This window comes from Bubalus bubalis, chromosome 12 (assembly GCF_019923935.1).
Source record: "Bubalus bubalis isolate 160015118507 breed Murrah chromosome 12, NDDB_SH_1, whole genome shotgun sequence".
Classification (NCBI taxonomy): Eukaryota; Metazoa; Chordata; class Mammalia; order Artiodactyla; family Bovidae; genus Bubalus; species Bubalus bubalis.
In genome coordinates this window covers 73,509,931-73,531,942 of record NC_059168.1, presented here as the reverse complement: position 1 = coordinate 73,531,942, position 22,012 = coordinate 73,509,931, and the positions used below count along the sequence as shown (strand labels likewise).

General features: G+C 46.8%; 1 protein-coding gene across 14 annotated transcripts in view; it reads right to left on the bottom strand.

The window, feature by feature from the left end:
- The window catches only part of DTNB (dystrobrevin beta), a 244,784-nt gene that overhangs the window by 813 nt on the left and 221,959 nt on the right, over positions 1-22,012 (bottom strand). For 5 of the 14 annotated variants that reach the window (XM_025261414.3, XM_044926158.2, XM_044926160.2 and 2 more), the window contains 3 exons: positions 9,003-9,162; positions 8,116-8,205; positions 7,233-7,824 (listed from right to left, as the gene is read on the bottom strand). In XM_025261414.3, the coding sequence (XP_025117199.2) occupies positions 7,631-7,824; positions 8,116-8,205; positions 9,003-9,162 (444 nt within the window). In that variant the 3' untranslated portion in view covers positions 7,233-7,630. Of the gene's footprint in view, positions 1-1,240; positions 1,276-1,773; positions 1,894-4,883; positions 4,938-7,232; positions 7,825-8,115; positions 8,206-9,002; positions 9,163-22,012 lie in introns of those variants that run through there. The other 9 variants (XM_044926157.2, XM_044926159.2, XM_044926163.2 and 6 more) reach the window with 6 other exon arrangements.

Below are 22,012 nucleotides of genomic sequence, written 5' to 3'. Positions count from 1 at the left end.
AGTTTCCTCCTGTGTGCAAAGAGCGGTGGGCCAGCTGGTGGACAAGCCTGTCCTCGTCCCCCAGTTCCTGTGTGCCCTGGGGAGAGGGGCCCTGGCAGGCTCCCCAAGGGCAAGTCAGCTCCTGACTGCCTCATAGCTGCGGCAGCCACAGCCTGCTTCAGGAAGGGCCTTGCCCGCATGCGCAGTGAGCTCAGGGACAAGCCTGCCCAGCCTGGGAGGCTCTGTGATTTCCAGGGCGGCCAGAGAATTTCCACAGCTCAGGCCCTGCCCGCCTTCGGCTTGCACGATCCCTGAGCCGGGGAGACTCAGAGAAAGCAGGTCCAGGAGGGCAAGCAGGACAGAACCCAGGGCCTGGTGCAGATGGGGAAAAGTGGGGCTGTCAGGGAAAAGCCTGGAAGCTGCTCCAGGACAAGAACCCACAGAACGGCTGGGAAAGGTCCTTTTCTGGACCGTGGGCTGCAGCTCTGGCTTTTCTGTCTGGAAGATCTGTAACCAAGGAAGATGGTCTAACTTTTAAACACATGAGGTGGGGGGAGGGGAAGGAAGCAAAGACTAAAAAAATAAAGAGGAATCTCAAGGCTGCACCAAAGGCATCTATCCTTGAAAGAACTCTTCTCTTGAACAGATTGGTTGTCCAAGTATTTTTGTTCCTTCCTTTTAGCTCTCAGTGTAGAAGCCGCAATACCTTGGAACTGGAGCTAGATAAGAGTTAAGGTCCTAAGATGGAAAAACGTGAAAGGCTAACTCTCAAGGCAATGGGCATTTGCCTGTGAGGAAATCTGAACTTTTATTAATTTTTTTTCCTTTTTTTTTTTTTTAGGAAGTGAGAAGGTGCAGCTTGGCCAGGCACCATGGGAAACGACTTTACGGAGTTATTAGTGTGACCCTGCACTGGCGGTGGTTTGGACATCTGGAGAAAAACGACAGAGGCTGCAGGGAAATCAGAAGCAAGGAGGAAAGAGAGGCAGCCCAGGGAAGTGACTTTTGCCACCTGCATCCCAACACAGGTGACACCTGCCTGAAGCCCAGGCTCAGAGCAGTGCTGGATGGGCCAGTGTCTGCAAATGGGGCCGAGCAGGTGTACTGGTGTAGTTGCACAAAGAGAGGAGGTGCAGCAGGGCTTGTAAAGGAAAGTTCAACTTGCATCTCGTGTGCCGGGGCAGCTCTGGCTTGGGAACTGTGATGGAGGAGAGGGAGGAGGGAGTGGGCCGTGGGGGAGGGCAGGGAGCACTGTACTCACCCATGCTTCCTCTCTGGCCCGGCTCCTCCGCTAACCTGTGCAGCACAGACACAAACGACAGTCGGAGGTCACCGTCGGGGTCTCCTTGCCACCGGGGGTTCTCCTGGGGCCTCCCCGACCCATGGGCTCCTGGACTTGCTCTTTGTCTCTTCTTAGGTCAACTTTTCCCAACCAGGTTTGAAAACAAGGGGGAAGTCACATGACCTACAACCGGCAACTACGACTGACCTAACGCAGCCATGGAAACACATGCCTCTCAAGAGAAAGTAAATCATATGAAAATGGAAAGGAATCCACCTTCAACCTAGGGAGCAGTTACATCAGAGGGCACAGCCCACATGGTTCTGCAAATGAACAAGGTGAAAATGGCTTACACTTTGAAAACAGCATTATTTCCTTCCTGCAGACACATCTGCCGGGGACTCTAAATCAGACTTCTGCTCACCCCGAAATCTTGAACCATCGTCTGGACTGTCAAAAGCCTGTATCTGTTCTTACCAAGGACCACTGCTGTCAGTCTCCCAGACACGTACCAGCATTAAGCATGCAAACTGGATTTATAGCTCTCAATACCATGATGGCAGGTGCTAGGAGAGGTGATTCTGAAGGACACAGGGGCATACGATGAGGCTGTGGAGTAGCAGCTGAGGGCTCTGAAGTAACATGGGGAAGTTATGTTAGCCTATGTTTCATCTGTACAGCCTTGGTTACAAGGACTGACCACCCAAAGTGAGGGGAGGGCACTCCTACAGTGGAGCAGAATCGTCTCCCAGGATGCACCCGGACAGGGAGCCAGGGTGGGCAGGGAGAGGCCAGGGTGAATGTGGCTGGGAAGTCGGGCCAGGTCATGGGTTCTTCAGAAGTGTCCATCTGGCTCATGGTTTCCACTGAGCAGACTATGCCTCATGGGGTGCTGACCTGGTTGTGTTTATATTATGTCAGCATGATTTCAACCCCAAAGAAGCCAATCTTTCTCTCTTCTGGTTGATGTTATTGCTGTCTAATGCCTGGGTGACAGTAGTTGCTGCCACCTCGGTCTACAGTATTAATAAAATCTCATGCCTAGATCAGGGTGGAGAAACAGAAGTTTCATCCATAAAAAACACTTGGTTTTACAACTACACCTACGTAACAGCCACATGTTAGCTACAGGGGCCTATCCTGGGACCCATACAGTGTTGACAGCCAAACATCCTTTTTAAACCCTACCCATCTCTCACCCCAACTCTTAACACTCTGCCCCCTGGGGATGACACCTAAAAAAACCACAGAAATGGAAATTCAGGCATTCTCACAACAAGATTTCACATAGACACACATAGCAAGAGGGACAGAAAGAAGAGATGTTGACTGGGCTACACAGGTGCAAAGACAGAGGGTCCCTGAGGCCAGCAGGTACCAGACAAGGAAACCATGCCCAGTCCGTGTGTGAGACACAGCCTCTGTCCAGACTGAAATCAGGCCTAAGGCTAGAGTCTGTGGGCAGGGCAAGGCCCAAGGGATCAGGGCAGTCTTCTGTGTGCTTTGGGGGAGCAAGGGAGACTGAGGAGAGGCCCTGGGAAAAACTATTGGGGAAGGGAGGGTATAAGGGGAGAGAGGCCAAAGAAGCAGCTGTTATGTCTTCAGCCAAGAACATTCCACATGAAAGCCGGGATCTGACTGGATTGTGTGTGTGTGCGCATGCATGTGTTTGCAGGGTGTGTTTACATAAGCGTAAATCTATCTCTGTGTGTCTCCTCTTCTCTTCATCTCTTGCAGTACAGCCCTCCTGCCTCTTTCCTAGTCCCTCATCGGCATGCAAAAGTCAGTTTTCTCTGCAGCATTTCTAGACGTTTCAAACACCACTGCCCTCTACTGCTGACCTTTTGACAGCTTTATGCCAAATACATCATTCTCATTAATTCATCATAGCTGTTGTCCACTTTCTCCCAGGCCTCGCTCAGACTCACTTGATGATTGCAGCACCTGGAGTATGTTTTTCTTCCCCGACTCATCCTTGGTGATTCCAGTGTCCTTGCTGACAAACTCCAAAGACCCCTCTCTCATCCACATGAGCCACTATGGGCAAGTGCTCTTGACCTTCCCCTTCTAAGGTGCTCCCCTGTTCTCATCACAGCCTCCTTTTCTGTATCCACTTCTCTCCACTCTTCCTTAAGACTTCTTTCACTGCACTTGGTCTCCCAGTCCGTTCAGACTAAAGATGGGTGCTGGCGTTAGAGACACCCGGGCTGAGTCCAGGCTCAGGCGATTACTACCTGGACACATTGTTTAACCGCCCTTAGCCTTGTCTTTGGAATCCTTCCCTCATGGAGCCATGGAATTAGACAGGAGGAGTGTATTAAGTGCTCAGCCTCCAACAGGGACCTGAGCAAGCTGGGCCAGCTCCCTCTCAGGCTCCACTTTCAGCATCCTCAGGGTAGCCACCTGCCTCTCTCTCTGACAAAGTGCTCTCCTGCATGCCACCCTATTTCCTTATGTTTGTGAATCTACGGACATCCTACAACATGCTGGCCACTGTTCTAGGCACTGGGGATACAACTGAGCAAAACAGATGAAAGTCTCTGTCCTGGGGAGCTCACATCTTGAAGGAAGCCAGCAATAGATGTATTAAGTACAATCACAGAAATAACAGCTGACTCTCAAATGTCCAAAGAGAATTGTATTATCTGTTTAGGATAATGTAGAAACATGAAGAGCATGAAGTCTCGAGTTAGGAAAACTCAGTTCAAATCCAACCCTTCCCACATGGGGTGCCAGTTTTAAAGAACCTGCCTGCTGATGGCAGGAGATGTAAGAGATGTGGGTTCAATCCCTGGGTCAGGAAGATCCCCTGGAGGAGGACATGGCAACCCACTCCAGTATTCTTGCCTGGAGAGTCCTATGGACAGAGGAGCCTGGCGGGTTATAGTCCATAGGGTCACAAAGAGTTGGACACGACTGAAGCGACTTGGCACGCATGCAAGCTGTTTGATCTAAATTTCTCTGAGCCTATTTACTCACTGGTAAAATGGGAGATATCATTATATTACAGATCTCACCGAGTTGTTGAGGGATGAATGAGATTATACATGGAAATCATTTAGCACAGCTCTCTGAACATAACAAGTTATTAAGAAGGTTTTATATACAATAAAATGAGGAAGCCTTACTGTCCTGGGTTGATACCTTTTCTCTATTGCTTTTAATTACTCTGAGAAGCCACAAAACCATTTGGCTATTCTGTCCACAATAATCTCTGCCTTTTAAGAAACCTTCCTGTACTAATAATCCTACACTTAAAGTTTGATGACTAACTTTCCCTGCCACTTCCTTTTACCTCCTATTTTGCATATCTTAATTTTGCTCTACTAACTCTATCCTAAATTGAGGCAAGGGGTCATGTTTGGCATTTTACTCGTATCCACTTCCTGCATCCCATCCATCTTTCATAGTGTCAGGAAACCAGGAAGCTTTTTTTGTTGATCCACTGACAAGAACACCTCTAGGGAAAAACCTGGTGGCCAGTTGGGAAAGGTTGGGAGAAGGATCCGCAGGGGTCTGAAAGCTTTGGGGAAAGGTGGTGGCAGGCACGCAGGAACAAAAGGGAGAGGAGGCTAGGGCTCTGGCCCCCATCAGACTAGGGGTCCTGTGGAGCTGCCTTTACCTCTGTCCTTCCCATTCTGCATCTTCTCTTCTTCTTCCTCTGCACCTTCCCCTGCTGTGAAAACAAGTCCAAGGAGGCCAGTGACCCTTCAGCCAGTAGAAGCATAGGCAGAGGGAGAAGGAAGGCGCTTAGCAGGCTAGGGATGAAACCCTAGCTAAAGGGTCATGGCTGCGGGCCTCCAAGGGTGCTGCGGTCACCTGGTCTGTGTCCCGTGTGGCACATGCTGCAGCATCAGGTCCCCATAAGCCCTGGGCTCAGAGGAGTAGTACAGTCTGACGTCACCCCCACCCAGCTTCTGGCTCTGTTGCTCGTTTCTCTAAGGGATCACACCTACTAGGAATATGGTGAATACCTTGCACTCAGGTTCAAGAAAAGCACCATAAAAATGCACAGCAGGGAATAACTAGATGAACACTGGCTTCTGTTTAAACAAAAAAAGAAACTAAAGGTTTTAGCAGACAACAAACTTAAAATGACTGAACAGTGCCAAGTGGCAATGTGGACAAAAAGCTAATGCCATCTGAGGCTGCTTTCCCAAGAGGCCTGACGGGGGAGGCGGCGGCTCACTGTTCTGGGGAGGGAGAGGGGGTCACTGGTGGAAGACCCCTTGTGATCTGGAGATGTGCTCAGTCCCAGGAACTCACTTTGAAGTGGGGCCTTAAAACACTTGGCCACACCCTGGTGTGGACATGCAGGATGGTCAAGGGAAACCTGTGTCACGTGAGGAATGGCTGAGGGAACGATGAACAGCTGCCTAAAGAGGAGAGGCTGTGGGAGAGCCCCGCTGTCTGCCTTCAAATACTGGAAAGGCTAATGTGAGGGAAGGACTGAGCTCCCTCTGGCAGCTTCTGCGGGGGTTGTGGAATGAGAATAAATTCGTTATAGAAAGGCAGATTCTGGCTCTCCGATAAGCAAGAACACTTCAAGGAGGAGAACTGGTCATGAATGAGCTCACTGGAAATATTCAAACAGAGGACTTTTACACCAGGCAGCAAGCTGGATTAAGCAGCTTCTGAGATCCTTTCAACTCTAAGAGTCCATTACTCGTGCAAAAATTTCAAAAAAGATGAGGAGCGTAAGCTATGGATATAAACAGTATGTCCATGATACACATAAAGATAATCTGAGCAACTAGTCTTGTCCTCATGAGAACCTCGACAGTGACAGTAAAAACGTGCTGGTGTTGGGCAAGGCTCCTGCACTCATTGAGAAGTTGGCAGCCTTGCACATAAAGGAGTTTGCTTCTGTGTCCGATAGAGATACTGTGCCAGATGTGGACCCAGTCCACGTCTACCATGGACTTCAGGGCGTTGGAGAATGAAGCATCCATGAAAGAGGTCTTGGTGGGATTGCAGATTTGACCCCTTGTCCTGCATGGGGATGAGGGCAGTGCAGTGTAAGACCATCAGCTTAACATTCACACCTAAGCTCTAGGACCAGCTGGGCCCCTTCCAGCTGAATAACTTTAGGCAAATCTCTTTATTGATAATCATTCATTGCACTTCTAAAGTAAGGGGAGTGGGGGACCTCCCTGGAGTCCAGTGGTTAAGACTCCATGCTTCAGATGCAGGGGGTGTGGGTTTGATCCCTGCTCAGGGAACTAAGATTCCACATTAAAAAATTAAAGTAAGGGGAGGGGACAATGTGATCTCTGAGGTACCTTCCAAATACGTTATATAGCTTTATTAAAACCATTCTTTCCTACCAGGAGAGATGGCTGGGTATTCCCATACACTTACTTTTTCATGAAGCTGTGTGGTCTCTATGTGCTTTGTGTTTAATGATGTCCAGTTACCCCTCAAACTCATGAGATGAGCTCATGAACCACGTATTTTGCACAAACCCTAACAAGCAGCCATGAGGCACAACTGTGGTTAATTTCCATGGCCTGAAATCCCCTAAGAAATTCCCTCCAAAAGTGGGATTTCTGGCATTGGTAGGGAGCTATATAAGGGAAGGGACTTTCTGATCACCCATGAGGTCATCTCAAAGGCAGTCTCCTCTTCTGTTTATGTGTGTGTGTGGAGGGGGAAAGTGCTTCTAAAAGGGATTGAGAAATGGTACCAGAATGCAGACAGTGTTACCATCATGCTCCCTCAACAGGAGAACTGACATATTATCAACTGTACTGGACATACCAACCTTACTCTCTTCTAAACAAAAACAGCAGATCTGAGAGCGAAGCCATTGGCCAGACCTCAGCCTGTCTCATGACAACTCTAAAAGTGTATGGTTTCGCCTACAAAGGTCTGAAGGACTACTCAAGGCTTGCATTCCCTAAGTGCATGGATGGATAATTTCAATGTATTATGTTTGAGTAAGTACGTGTGTCTGAATAGCCCACGGAAAAACTGCTTTATATCTTTATTGAACAACCTTGTTAAGCTATTTCAAGGTATCCAAAAGCACGATATTAGGTGAAAGGAAACAAAAGAGGGCCACCTGTATGAGTGACCCACAGCACTTAGGAAGGAAGTTTGTTTAATATAAAATATGGGAATCTGACCACCATTAAAAAAATTAGTAAAATATCTGGCGGTTTCAAAACTGATTCAATCATGGGGATTCTTGTAGATATGATGATATGGGAATGGCCTATTTTTTTTTCTCCCCTTCCTGGGTTTCATGTAGGGGGAAATATGCCATGAGGTAAGGGTCTCGGGAAAATCATGGGAAATAGCTGCGAGACAGATTGAGAAAGAAGTCAGAGATAAGACTGAACATGTGGAGTGAAGGAAGCACCAGACTCAGGTCATGAACTTCCAGGGAAACCAGAGCCTCGTCACGGACAAAAGGAGAGAATAGGGTTTCAAAACCAAATCAAACAGGAGAAGCAGAAAGGCAGCGGGAGGAAGTCCAGAAGCTTTTGTGGCTGATTCGGTTCCCCGTCGTCCAGGAAAGCTCCAAGCGAGACAGCCGAGCAGGCCTAGGGAGAGAGCAGCTGTGGAGGAAGTACAGGTGGAAGACACAGTGAGGAAGGGGCCCTCGGAGCCAAATTCCTTTAAAGTCAGAACTGTGTCTGGTCCACAAGGCGTGCTCTTAAGAGAAACTTTAAGTGTGTGACCACGTGTGGGAGACAGGCTCACAGGGGAAGGCATCCAGAGAGTTCCTGGAAAGCAAGGAGGCCACGTGGTGAAATGAGGGAGGCGCTTTACCACGCGGGGGGTGGGTGGCAAGGAAGGCAGGGGCAAGGAGGGGAGGCGGGAGGCTGGGTGGGAGCTCTGGGCGTCACCTGAGTGGAGCTCCTTCACCAGGGACGACATGGTGTTGGTGATTGAGTCGGCAGCCACCAGCAGGTCATTGCGGAGGTTTCTCCTCGTACCTGAGGAGAGGCAGAGCAGATGGCGATGCCTGGTGGGTAGGTGGGTGGTGGTGATGGGGGTTGGGGAGACAGAGCTGAGCAGATGCCTCAGTCGGCCGGCCCCGGGACTTAGTTTGGACTCCTAAGGGAAGATGGGCCGAGCAGCTCCGCCTGCTCCCAGGCACTGGTGCCCAAGGCCGTGGTTCTCCTCCCTCTTCTCTTTGCGAAGGCAGGACCCTGTAACCTCCATGCTTCTCAGCCATATTCAAAGAGGTGGACTGTAGAACAAACCCTTGGGCAGGACTTACTCTCAGCTCCACCTCCCTGCTCTCGTCTCTGCCCCGAGACAAGACAAGACTTCCTGAGCAGCCTCTTCTTCCACCCACTACAGAACACGGCAGGCCATTAACTCCACGGACAAGATGCCTTCAGCAAGGTCGGATTCAGAGTTCTAGCCTCCTTCTCCTGCTTGCTCTAAACACTTTGCAGGCCAAGCACTTGACTTTGGGAATGATTCCATCCAACTCCTCTGGAGGAGGCAAAGCCCAAAGGACAAGGCACTTCCCACAACCCTCCTCAAAAAGAGCACAGAAACCCAGAAGGCCTGGCCCTCGCACACATACAAGCCTGCAGACCTCCCGCTGCAGACCAGCCCATCAAATAAGAAGAGGCCAGCACGAGACTTGTTTTTACTGTACATGAAAATCTGATCATTGAAAGCTAAGTGGACAAAAGAAAACAGGGAGAACCACAGCAGGAGTCTTGTCCACTTTTCGAAACCCCTTTAACGCTTCATTTTCCTCTGCTCCCGAACTCACCTTGGGCGAAGGCCTCCTGCATGTCCCCGCCGACTCCACTCAGCGGGTCCTGCGGGCAGTGGGTGGGGGTGGAGCCAGCGGAGGTGGAGCGCACGGGCATGGGTATGGGGCGTCCGCCTCCGTGAGTGGGCGACGTATGCGGTGATCCTGTGGCCTGAGCCTGGGAGAATCAAAGAGATAAAGCCTGTCATCTCCTGCACCTTACCTCTTTGAGGAAGGGGTAAGTGCTTTTTCTCAGTCAACCTGAGCCAACCTAGGGCTTCAGTTCAGTGGTGCAATGCACTGCATGATCAGATTTGAAAGAAAAGAGTCAGGCTGCCTCCAGGACTGGAGAGAGGAAGAAAAGGAGCGGGGAAACAAAAAGGGAGAAGGGGAGAGAACAAGGGGGAGGAGGAGAAGAGGCAGCGAGAACACTGAAGAATAAACTAAAAGCGGAGGGAAAGTGGAGGCGTGCTCAGGGAGGGAGGGTAGAAGGGCCTTCCAGGTGGACAGATGGAGCGGGGTAGCTGGTGGAGGATTTGGGAGGGGCTGGGGTCACAGCTGGGAAATAATATGCAAACATCTTTCATTTCTGTTTGCAAACACATTCATGTGCATCATCTCATTTGAGCCTCATAATGACTCGAGTAGTATCCATTTTAGAGAAGAAAGACAAGGATGAAGAGAGTAAGAGCTCTGTGTCAGGGCTGCACAGCTAGCTTGTCAGCGGGAGATATTGGAACAAGCCCTTCTACTCCCAGGGCAATGACATGCGCTTTGCACCTCTGCAGCTGCTGGGCTGCGGGGAATGTGCCTGATGAGTTCGCGGGTCAGGAGCCCAGCCGCAGGCAGTTCTCAGGAGCCGAGTCATCTGGCCTGTCATGCTGCCCTCGTCAAGCACACAGTGTGGTCTTCTGTGAACCATTCCGTGGGGACACATGTTTACTGGGAAACCGAGCCTTCTGTGGGAAGGCTCTGGTGCAGTTTTGGAGAAAGCTTGGAGCCATGGGATAAAAACTTAAAAACTCCAGTTAAAGGGAGTCTGCTGAGATTTGGGCTCTGCGGCTCTTTAGAGGAAGGGCAACTGACAGTGGCATAAAGACTAGGGTTCTCTTTGGAAGCAAGACTGGGAAAATATAAGCCAAAGTGTGCAAATAAGTTCAAAGGAAGATAATTATCTTTGGGGAGCTGGCTCAGAAACCCCACATACAGATAGAATCGGCCGCCCCGAACAGGCTGACAGGGGGCCTCAGCTCAGCTTCACCCAATGTGAGTGCTGGACTGAGCGGAAGCGGTCTGTTTTCCATCATTCTTGCTCTGATTCATGCCTGTGTATTTTAATCTGAGAAACTTGAAAAATACAAGGCAAGCTTAAAAGTACAACGTAACGGACCATTCAAATTGATATTTAATATTGTGTGAAATTTATTCTAACACTGCAGATAAATCTGAAGACCCCTTGACTACTAATTCTTTTCAGTCCCTTTTTTTCTTCCCTTCAGAGGCGGCCATTATCATAGATTTTGTGTGAAACTTTTTACCTATGTGTACATATGTTGTTGTGAATAATGTATGATGTTTCATGCCTTTAAATTTTGCATGAAGGGGTATCATACTGCACATATCATTTGGCAATCTGCTAAACATATAGTATGCTTTAAAAAATTTTTTATTGAAGCATAGTTGATTTACAATGTTGTGTTTAACTTCTGCTAAAAAGCAGAGACATTACTTTGTCAACAAAGTAATGTCAACAAAGCCGTCTAGTCAAGGCTATGGTTTTTCCAGGAGTCATGTATGGATGTGAGAGTTGGACTATAAAGAAAGCTGAGTGCCAAAGAATTGATGCTTTTGAACTGTGGTGTGGGAGAAGACTCTTGAGGGTCCCTTGGACTGCAAGGAGATCCAACCAGTCCATCCTAAAGGAGATCAGTCCTGGGTGTTCACTGGAAAGACTGATGCTAAAGTTGAAACTCCAACGCTTTGGCCACCTGATGCAAAGAGCTGACTCACTGGACAAGACCCTGATGCTGGGAAAGATTGAGGGCAGGAGGAGAAGGGGACGACGGAGGATGAGATGGTTGGATGGCATCACCGACTCAATGGACATGGATCTGGGTAGACTCCGGCAGTTGGTGATGGACAGGGTAACCTGGCGTGCTGCGGTTCATGGGGTCGCAAAGAGTTGGACATGACTGAGTGACTGAATTGAACTGATACAGAAAATTTAGCATACTTTTGAGATCTTTCCATGATACACATAAATATGAACTTATTAGGCCCTTACTTCACATTATATACAAAAACTAACTCAAAATGCACCATACCAAATATAAGAACTAAAACTGTAAAACTCTTAGAAGAAAAGAATAGACAATGACTTTTCAGATTTCACACCAAAAGTATACATTACAAAAGAAAAAAGAGATAAACTGGACTTCATTAAAATTAAAAACTATTTTCAAAGGACACCTTTATGAAAGTGAAAAAAGAATTCATAGGATGGGGAAAAATTTTTTCAAATCATATCCCATAAAGGATTTATATTAAGAATACATACACAACACTGTAAACCAACTATATTTCAATAACACAACTAATTTTTTAAAAAGATATGTAAAGAACTCCTACACTCAATAATAAAAGGACAAGTAACTTAAAAAATTAAAACAAACAAAAAAAAGGACAGGTAATTTAGAAATATGAAAAGGATCTGAACAGACAATTCTCTAAAGAAAATACACCAATACAGAATAAGCATATGAAAATATGTTCAATATTATTAGCCATTAGGGAAATGCAAATCAAAACCACAATGAGACACAACTTCACAACCCTACTCTTAATAAGGCTATAACAAAAGGACAGATAATAACAAGTGTTGGCTAGGATGTGGCAAACTCAGAACTCTCATAAGCTGCTGGAAGGAATGTAAAACTGGTGCAGCTGCTTTAGAAAATGGTCTGGCAGTTCCTCAAAAGTTTAAAAATTGTGACAAGTCCACTCTTACATGTATATACTGACCATAAATGAAAATCTATGTATACACAAAAATTTGTACACAAGTATTCATAACAGTATTACACATAATAGCTAAAAAGTGAAAACAAATCCAAATGTCCATCAACTGATGAATGATTTAAATAAAATGTAATACATTCTTTCTATGGAATATGATTATGCAATAAAAAGGAATGAAGTACTGACACATGCTACAACATGCATGAACCTTGAAAATATGCTAAGTGAAAGAACCCAGTTATAAAAGACTACATATTGTTTGATTCCATTTATATGAAGTGTCTAGCATAAGCAAATCCATAGAGATGGAAAGTAGATTAGTGGTTGTCTGGGACTGGGTGCCTGGGAGGAATGAGGAGTGAATGCTACTGGGTTTGGGGTTCTTTTTGGAGGAGGGGAAATGTTCTAAAATGGATCATGGTTGCACAATTCTGTGACTATATTAAAAACCATTTAAAAGGATGAAGTGTACAATAACTCAATAAAACTATAAAAAAGACACACTAACAAAAATAAAAAAGCTAAGCCACAGACTGGGAAAATATTTGTAAATTATTTCTGATAAAGGAATTGTGGATATTCACAATGATTTTTTGGATTTGATACCAAAAACAAAAGCAAAATAACAAGCGAAACTACATCAAACTAAAAAGCTTCCACAAAGCAATGGGAACCATCAACAAAATGAAAAGGCAGTCTACTGAACGGGAGAAAATATGTGCAAGTCCTATGTGTGATAAGGAGTAAATATCTGAAATATAGGAAGAACTCATACAATCCTGAAAAAACAATCTGATTTAAAAATGTGCACAGAAACCGAACAGTCATTTTCCCAAAGGAGACACAGAAATGGCCAACAGGTATGTATGAAAGGGTACGCAACATCATGAATCATCAGGGAAACACAAAACAGAACTATAATGAGATATTACCTCATATCTGTTAGGATGGTCATCATCAAAAAGACAAGAGATAACAAGTGTTGGTGAGGGTGTGCAGAGAAGGGAACACTTGTGCACTAGTGGTGAGAATGTAAACTGGTGCAGTCATAGTATTGAGGTTCCTCAAAAGATGAAAACAGGGGACGTTCCTGGTGGTCTAGTAGTTAAGAATCCATCTGCCAATGCAGGGGACAGGAAGATCTCACATGCTGCAAAGCAACTAAGCCCATGCATCATAATTATGGAAGCCCGTGTGCTGTACAGCCTGTGCTTCCTAACAGGAGAAGCCCCTGGAATAAGACGCCAACAGAGTGAGAAGTCCATACACTGCAAAGAAGAGTAGGCCCCACCAGCAGCAACTAGAAGGAAAGCCCAAGAGCAGCAACAACAAACACATAAAATATCCATAATTAAAAAAAATGAAAAACAGAACTATCATATGATCCAATAATCCCACTTCTGGGTATATATCCAAAGAAAATGAAAACAGGATTTTGATGGGATATCTGAAATTCCATGCACACTTGTTCACTGCAGCAATATTCATGATAGCTAGGATATGCAGACAATAAGCATCCATCAGCAGATGAATGGATAAAAAAGATGTATTATGCATGTTCAATGGAATATTATTTAGTCACGAGAAAGAAGGAAATCCTGCTGTGTTATTTATGGTAAGTGAAAAACACCAGACAGAGAAAGACAAATACTGCAAGGTACCCTCTCTATGCGGAACCTAAAAAACACCCAAAAAAACCCCACACTCAGAAACTGAGAGTAGCAAACTAGCTGCCAGGGGCTGAGTGCTGGAGGAATAGGGAGAGGCTGGTGAAAGGGTGTAAACTTTTGGCTGAAATATAAGGTCTGAAGATCTAATGTCACATGGTGACTACAGTTGATAATATACTATCTATCGTATAGCTGAAATTTGCTAAGTGAGAACAACTTGACGGCTCTAACACACACAAAAGATAAATACGTGAGGTGATGAATGTGTTAATAAACTAGATGGAGAAATCCTTCCACCCTGTATACATTGAAGTCACTTCAATGTATCTATTTTAAATATCTTATAATTTTATATGTCAATTATATATCAATGGCCACCTCATGAGAAGAGTTGACTCATTGGAAAAGACTCTGATGCTGGGAGGGATAGGGGGCAGGAGGAGAAGGGGACGACAGAGGATGAGATGGCTGGATGGCATCACTGACTCGATGGACATGAGTCTGAGTGAACTCCTGGAGTTGGTGATGGACAGGGAGGCCTGGTGTGCTGTGATTCATGGGGTCGCAAAGAGTCGGACACGACTGAGTGAGTGAACTTACTTACTTACTTAAAGCTGAAATAAATACAGAATAAACTATAAGAAAGAACTTGTGTCTAGAACATATAAAGAATACTTGTAAGTGAATAAGAAGACAGACAACCCAATTACAAAACAGGCAAAGACTTGAATATACATTTCATGGAGTAAGATATAAAATGAGCTAAAAATTACATGAGAAATGTTCAATATGAGTACTCATTAGGGAAATGAAAACTGAAATCACAAAGAGATTCCACTTACCCCACTGAAATAGCTACAATCAAAAAGACCAACAAGGATATGGGGAAATGGAAACCCTCTGGCATTGCTGACGGAATCGTAAAATGGTACAACCACTTAGGAAGACAGTTTGGCAGTTTCTTAAAATGTTAAAGGCAAACTTACCATAAGACCTAGCAATTTCACTCCTGAGTATGTACCCAAGAGAAATAAAGACATATCCTCATCTAAAGCTTGTCCACACATGTTCATTAGCAACAGTTTAATAGGCCAAAAGTGGAAATAACTCCAAAGTCCACTGACTAGCAAGTGACTTAACAAAATGAGGCTTATTCATATAATGGAACACTATAAAAATCTTTTTTTGATGTCTTTACCACCGTTTAACTTTTATAATAATCTTCCACTGACACTTCAAATGTTCTATCTTGTGAAATATTCTATTTTTGTCCATGGCTATAAAACATTTATTATTATTCTTTCAGGGTATATATCTTTTCTTTCTAACTAGTTTATAAACACCATAGGAGTCCCATTTTGACTAGATTACATTTTCACTTATTAATCACTGCATTTTGGGAAACAATCACCTTTCACCCTATAACTATTATCAGCCTCTGCCTTTTTGGATATTTTTATGGGAGAGGGGGCATATGTGTGTGTGCTCAGTCACTAAGTCATGTCTGACTCTTTGCAACCCATGGGCTGTAGCCACCAGTTTCCTCTGTCCATGGGATTCTCCAGGCAAGAATACTGGTGTGGGTTGCATGCCCTCTTCCAGGGGATATTCCCAACCCAGGGATCAAACCTGCATCTCCTGCACTGGTAGGTGGGTTCTTTACCACTGAACCACCAGGGAAGCCAGGGGGCAAATAATAGAGCATAAGATTCAACCTAGTTTGAAGGTACTTATGAATACCAGACCTAACAGTTTTAGTCTCAATCCAAACAAGATAAGGAAACTGGGGAAAAGATGCGAGAATCTGCAGAGAAGGCAGGAAAGTCTGATGCAGAGGCCTGGCTTTATAGGAAAGTCCTAAGCCGGCACAGTGGAGGATGCAGGAGATCACAGAAGTGGTGGATCCTGGCAACGCCTGGGCCTTTCCTGGGCCTTCCCAGGGTGGAAGGAAACAGAATAAAAGTTGTTTCCTGGGTTGCCTGAGCAGCCTCAAGGAAGGATCCCATGCACTCAGTAGGCTGATACTGTAAGAAGCAATGACCCCAAAGCTGCTCCTCAGTCACAGAGGAGTCAGAGCATCAGTGAGGTCAGGTGTGGAGCCTGAATGCTGGGGGAGTCTCTGAACTCAGATGCCTTAGCCACAGAATGGGGGCTGCTGCCTGAGAGAACCTGGCCCAGACACAAGCAAAGGACATGATGGCCCCAGCAACATATCGCCTCGGAGCTGTGGATACTCCTCCACTGATGCTACAGCACCCTGTATAAGTCTCCAGGATGCAGCACTCATTTGGGTGCAGGAAGAGGGTTAAGAATCTCTGAAGTTGGGACTTCCTTGGTGGTCCAGTGGTTAGGACTTTACCTTCCAATGCAGGGAACGTGGGTTCCCTGGTTGAGGAACTAAGATTCCACATGCCACAGGGCAACTAAACCTGCATGCTACAAATACTAAGCCCAAGCTCTAGAGTCTGTGCTCCGCAATAAGAGATGCCTGCACACCACAACTAGAGAAAAACCTGGGCATCATAACCCAGCTCAGCCAGAAAAAAAAAAATTAAAAAAACTCTGAAGTGACTGACTTCAGAGTTTGCCTGAAATGCCCAGACTAAGTGCTCAGCTCAGAAAGTGAGAACTCAAGAGGGAAACTAAAGCCACTCAAATAATTTTTCCCCCTAAGTATGTGGCCTGTGAAATTCAAATTAACTTCACCGTATGAAGGGCCAATCCAGCATTAACCATGTGGCAAGGACTCAATAAACCTCACTCGGGGAGACTGGAGCCAGCATCGCTGCCTGAGGACTGAATGTCAGAGCCCTAAGATCGGAGATGAACAAATAGGTTGCTTTTTAAGAACATGAAACGGAACCTCTGCAAACAGTTTAATAGGAAAATGATGATGGGGAATGAGGTAAGAGGAATGGACGGAGTAGACAGCCACATGCGGCTAAAACTCTAGGATCAGGAAATGAATCCTACTGCCCACCATCAGCTTGAAAATAATCAGTCCCCCTTCCTGGGATCACTGCCCAGGACATGCCTTCTGAGGAAGATAGAAACCAGACTCCTGATGTTGTCTTTGCTCAGAGCAGTGGAAAGAGAAAAGTTCTTCTCAGACCCTTGGGAAGGCACAATTTTCTCCATGGATCTCAAGCTTCAGTCCCTGGCTTTAGGATCATGCTGGATTAAAACACAGCTAGGATAGAGCTGTCAGGAACCCTCTGTGGATTCTGGGTCCAGCAGAACAATGCTGGTTTGGCATCCTTGTGGGCCAGTACGTCCCCAAGGCCCCAGCAGAGGCACAAGTCACAGGCAGCCAATATGCATGGACTTCCGCCAGGCCCGAGGCGGGAGATCAGGAATAGGGTTGATTTGGGATGAGGTACATGTCGGTGCAAGGGAGGTCAACTGACTCTGCTCCTGCACGGATTCGAGAACAACAATCTATTGAAATACTGGAAGCACAGCCCTCTCTCCTGCCTTCAGGCCTCTGTACTTGCTGTTCTCTCTGCCAGGAGCACCGCCCCCCTCCATGTGTCTGACCAGCTCCCACTGGCTTCCCGCCTGACTGCTTCACTGTCACCTCCCTCGGACCCCTGCGCGGCATTAATCTCACCTCTCAAATTTATCTTCCTTACCATTGTGCTTACCACATGTAAAGGCTTAATAAATATTTGTTAAACGACAAGGAGGTGTATCAAGTTTCTGACCCTTTTCCTTCTGTAATGGAAAGCGGGAACGGAGCCAGAGTGGGCAATGAGCTCCAGGGAGGACTAAATCTATCGCCATCAATAAAGCTTTATGTGAAATGCTTTAACTAGGTAACTGACTGTGGTGGGCAGACCCGTGAGGGGGCCTCCAGTGACACCCTCCCTCCCTGCAGTCACCGTCTGAGGTAATTCCCTCCTCTTGAACACGGGCTGGCTGTAGTGACTGCCTCTAACTGAAGCAAGACAATGAGATCATTTCTGAGACTGGTTGATGAAAGACATGACTTCTGTCTTGTCCACATGTGCTCTCTCTTCCTCTTACCCCACTCACACTGAGGAAGCCAGCTGCCATCTTGTGAACTGCCCCGTGGAGAGGCTCACCTGGCAAGTAGCTGAGGCCGGCTTCCAGACATCAGGCCGGCGTTGAACTGTGACCCTCAATCCTACAGCCCACAGGGGGTCCTGGCAACAACGATGTGATCTGCTGAGCCCTGAGGTGCCTGCAACCTTGTGAGAAACCCTGAACCTCAGCTTGTGAGAACCCAGCTAAACAGCGTCTGGACCCTGGACCCCGGACCCACAGAAGCTGTGAGTTAAGTTTGTTCTTCTAAGTCATTAACTTTCAGTGTATGTGCAGCCATAGATAACTTAGGTGCTAAGCCTGATTTTTTTTCTTTATTTATTATTAGATCAGCCACATCTGAAGAGCATTTGACAGAGAGGGAATAGGAGGGAAAATCTGGGGATGCGACCAGGCCCACAGGCCCTCATGAGATGCCAAAGACCCTGGAACAAGGACCATGGATGAGAAGAGAGGCGAGGATACGGGTTCAAGAAAAATTCTTCCTGATCTGAGAATGTGTGTAAATCCCTCAGCATATGAGCCTGTCCTCAGGCTGAAAGTTTCGACCTCTTTACTTTGTCGATGACGACAGGACCTGGAGACAATTCTCGGCTGCGAATCCACCAACTCGTAGAGGAGGAGCTGCCACAGGCACCGAGATGGAATCTGACTCTCACCCCGGGTGAACGCCAAGGAGGCACGGAGGCGCGGTGGGAAGGGAACGGCTTTGAAGCCCGGAGACCTGGGCTTTTCTATCGATAGTACAGCATACGCATTTCAGTGTTTCTGGGGTTCAGTCTTCTAATCTGCAAACTGAGCGGCTTCACTGGTGACCTGTGAAGCATTTTTCAGATGTAAAATTCAATGACGCTATGACCTCACCAAGTTTACCTCATCTCAGAAATGCCGAGTCACCAAGGCTTTGCCTTGGCTACAACCACCCTGTCAGTGAAGGCTCGTCCTTTGGGGGTGCGTGGCAGCCACCTCAGGGTCACAGAGGCTGTTCTGCTTCTAATTTTCCGTTCTCATGAGCAGAGTCCACAACAGAGATGCTGCCCTCAGGCCCCCTGCATGCAAAGCCCATGGGGAGGACAGGGAGCAGGCTGCTGGGGGCAGAGGAGGGGCTGTCTCAAGGAGACGGTTCAAAACAAGGTCCTTCTAACTCCGTAAGTAGAGTGGAGTGTCTGGAGCACTTGCAGCTGGAGGCAGAGTCACAGGGCTCATGGCAGCGCTCCAGCTCGCTGACAGGCACCTGCAGCCTGGGTAGAGGCGGCTCATTCTCTGCCCTCTGCAGAGACAGGTTTGTGCCAGACAGACACACTGAAGTCACTGCAGACGGGAGCACTGCTGTGAGTGACAGCGCCCTGTCTCAAAGGCCCAGAGGGGTCCCAAGAGGCAGGCCCTCCCCATGGAGACTGCCGAGTGCTCCCTCCACACAGAATAAACAGATCTAGAAGCAGCGGCATGATTGGGGGTTGCGGGGAGCATCATTGTTGGAACCTAGAGATTACATGGAACCTGATACTCTCATAGAAATCAGCGAAGGTGGAGGGACTGCTCAGATGTCTCTTAAGGGGTGGGGATAAGCTGTCCAACAAAGGTCCAAAACCACTGCATGCCTCTGGGTTTCAGTTGCTGGGAGAGCGGAGGTCAGCCTGGGGAGGCTTCATGACACGCTCCCCGGTTTTAAGGTTTCCTGAGGCAAGGACAGTGGGACCTTGTTGAAATACAACCTATTACAAAGGCCTGAACACAGCACAGGCCAGTCACGTGCCCAACCAATAACTAAATACAAGAAACGCCCTGTAACTCAGGTTCTCTGAGTACAGAGGTCCCTTGTAGTTGAGAACAATTCTGTTGGAAAGACAGAGAAACAGAAAGAAACAGAAAAAGAAAGACAGGGCTAGAGAAACGTTACAATCGGAGAGGCTCTCTCCTCTGCTGGCCCTTTGCTTCTTCTCAATCAGCAAAAACTCTGAGACCCTGAGAAAGCTACATATCGTGTTCCAAGAAAAGAGCTTGGAAGTTATGCACATCATGTCAGAGGGTTCATGATCCCAGAAAGATAGGCTCTGTTTCAGTTCAGCATTTATCTATATCTGAGGAGAGAGATGCCTTGAGAGGTCAGAAGGTCACAAATAAATTAGTAACATGATTAAGACAAATACCTGGGTTGTCATCTTTTTTTAAGAAGTTTTATTTATTAAAAAAAAATTTTGGCTGCACCCTGTGACATGTGGGATCTTAGTTCCCTGACTAGGGATTGAACCCATGAGCCCGCACCCCCTGCACTGGAAGGTAGTCTCTCCTGGACCACCGGGGAAATCCCGCCTGGGTGTTCTAATTGTCCTACGCTGCAGGGAGACTCCTAAGCACACTGCGATCCCAGCACCAAGTTTCTGAATTCAGACGGAACATGCATCAGATGAGACGTCCCACTGCCGAGGCCATGCAACAGAAATTAATTTCCGCCACAACCGAAAAATGTGAGAAAGGAGAATACGGTGATTCTGACTTAGTCTTCTGTTTGAGTGCAAATCTAATAGTGGAGCCAAAACAGGTGCAGAGAATGCCAGAGAAGGTGACTTGAGGACACTGTCAGTGAGACAGGGACTCACGCTGTGGCAGAGAGTGGGGCCGCACAGGGGTGAGGCTCTCTTTGCAGCAGGAAAACGATGTATGTGTTGTCCTGGCCACGCTCAGCTGTCTCCAGCAGGGTGCCTGGCACACAGTAGGGGCTCCATAAATACTATTTCCTTCCCTTCTTTTTCCTGATGGAATAGGTACGAATTTTTTTTTTTTTTTATCTCCCTGATACACGTTATCACCAGGTAATCAAACCCAGGGAGGCTCATGGCAAAAAGCCTGATCTTGAGAGTTCATGCCCTCGCCAGAGCAACTATTAACAGCATCCCCTCCACACACACGCCCAGTGACAACTCTGAGCTAAGCGGTTATCATGGTAACAGAAGGAGACACTTGAGTCTCCATTTTTCTCTGTGACTCATGGACACCTGCCAGGTAGCAGATGGCCTGTGTGGACAATTACCTTCATTTTGCTGCAGTGTATTCAAAATAAACAAACTGGCCTCTTTGCTGCCGATTTTCAGAGGCCCACTCAGAAAAACAACAACAACAACAACAACAAAACCCCAAGGAAACAACATTGGGAGAAAGGAACTACAAGCCTGAAATTTAGATGAGGCAACCGTGAACATACAGAGATGGGATGTGTAGAGAATGGACTTTGTATGTTTTTTTCTTTAACAAAAAGTTAAAGACAAACAAACAAAAAAACAACCCAGGACTATTTTGAGCTGGTGCTGATGGCGGCTCTGCTGGGAAAATGCAGCTGTCTCATCGAATGTGGAAGGAAAAGGAGAGGGATTACCTGATGCTGCAATGTCTGTCCTGCTGCAAGATTTGAAAATAATTGCCTAACATGACAAGAGCTAAGACTCTGGGGAGTCAGGCCCAGCAATGGAGAGCACACAGGAGAACAGGTTTGAGGAGAGAAGAAAGACAGTCACGTGGCAGTGAGCAAAGCAGAGTTCCCTCTGGGGTGAATTAGAAACAGGTAAAGAACATGCCTGGAAACCTTCCTCCCTCCCCAGAGTGTCTACCTCTGAGTGTAAGGGCAGTGCAGCTTTTAAGGATGAACTTGGCTTCTAAACTCCCAAGAGAAGGGCCAGAGAGTTTGATGATGTGTCTTAGTATACATTTATGGTGTGTGTCTGCTGGAAGGACGGGGCCACCAAAACACCTGTCCTGAGGTCCCTCCGCAGAGGGCAGACACCGGTCTATTCCCACTTCACTCAGGAAACTCGGGGCTTACCCACGACCTGTCACCCCCTGTGGGGTTAACTGCTTTGGATGGGAAACAGCAATGGCAGGATTGGTAGGTTCTGTGATCATGCTGCTGGCAACAGGGAGAAGGTTATGGTTCTCGGTTTTCATGATTCTGCCCCTATTCAATTCGAACTAAATTACATAGAAGACAAAGTTTACCCGAGGCTGAAAAGGGTGGAGGTAAGGTGTCTAGGTATCTTTCTGGGTGGAAGGAAGAAAGCATATTAAGTTCCTGAGACTGTCTAAGACGAACAACCTCTTAAAACTCACCATAAACCCAAAGATCAAAAGAGAGTTGAAATTTTAACTTTTAGATAGGGAAGCTCATAAATTCCAAGACTAGAATTACCCTCTTTCTGTTTGTTTCTCCTAGTTTGCCCAGGTCTATTTGAAAATGGTGTCCCATTAGTTCTCATTATAGGATTTCAAAGCTAGTTTTCAGCA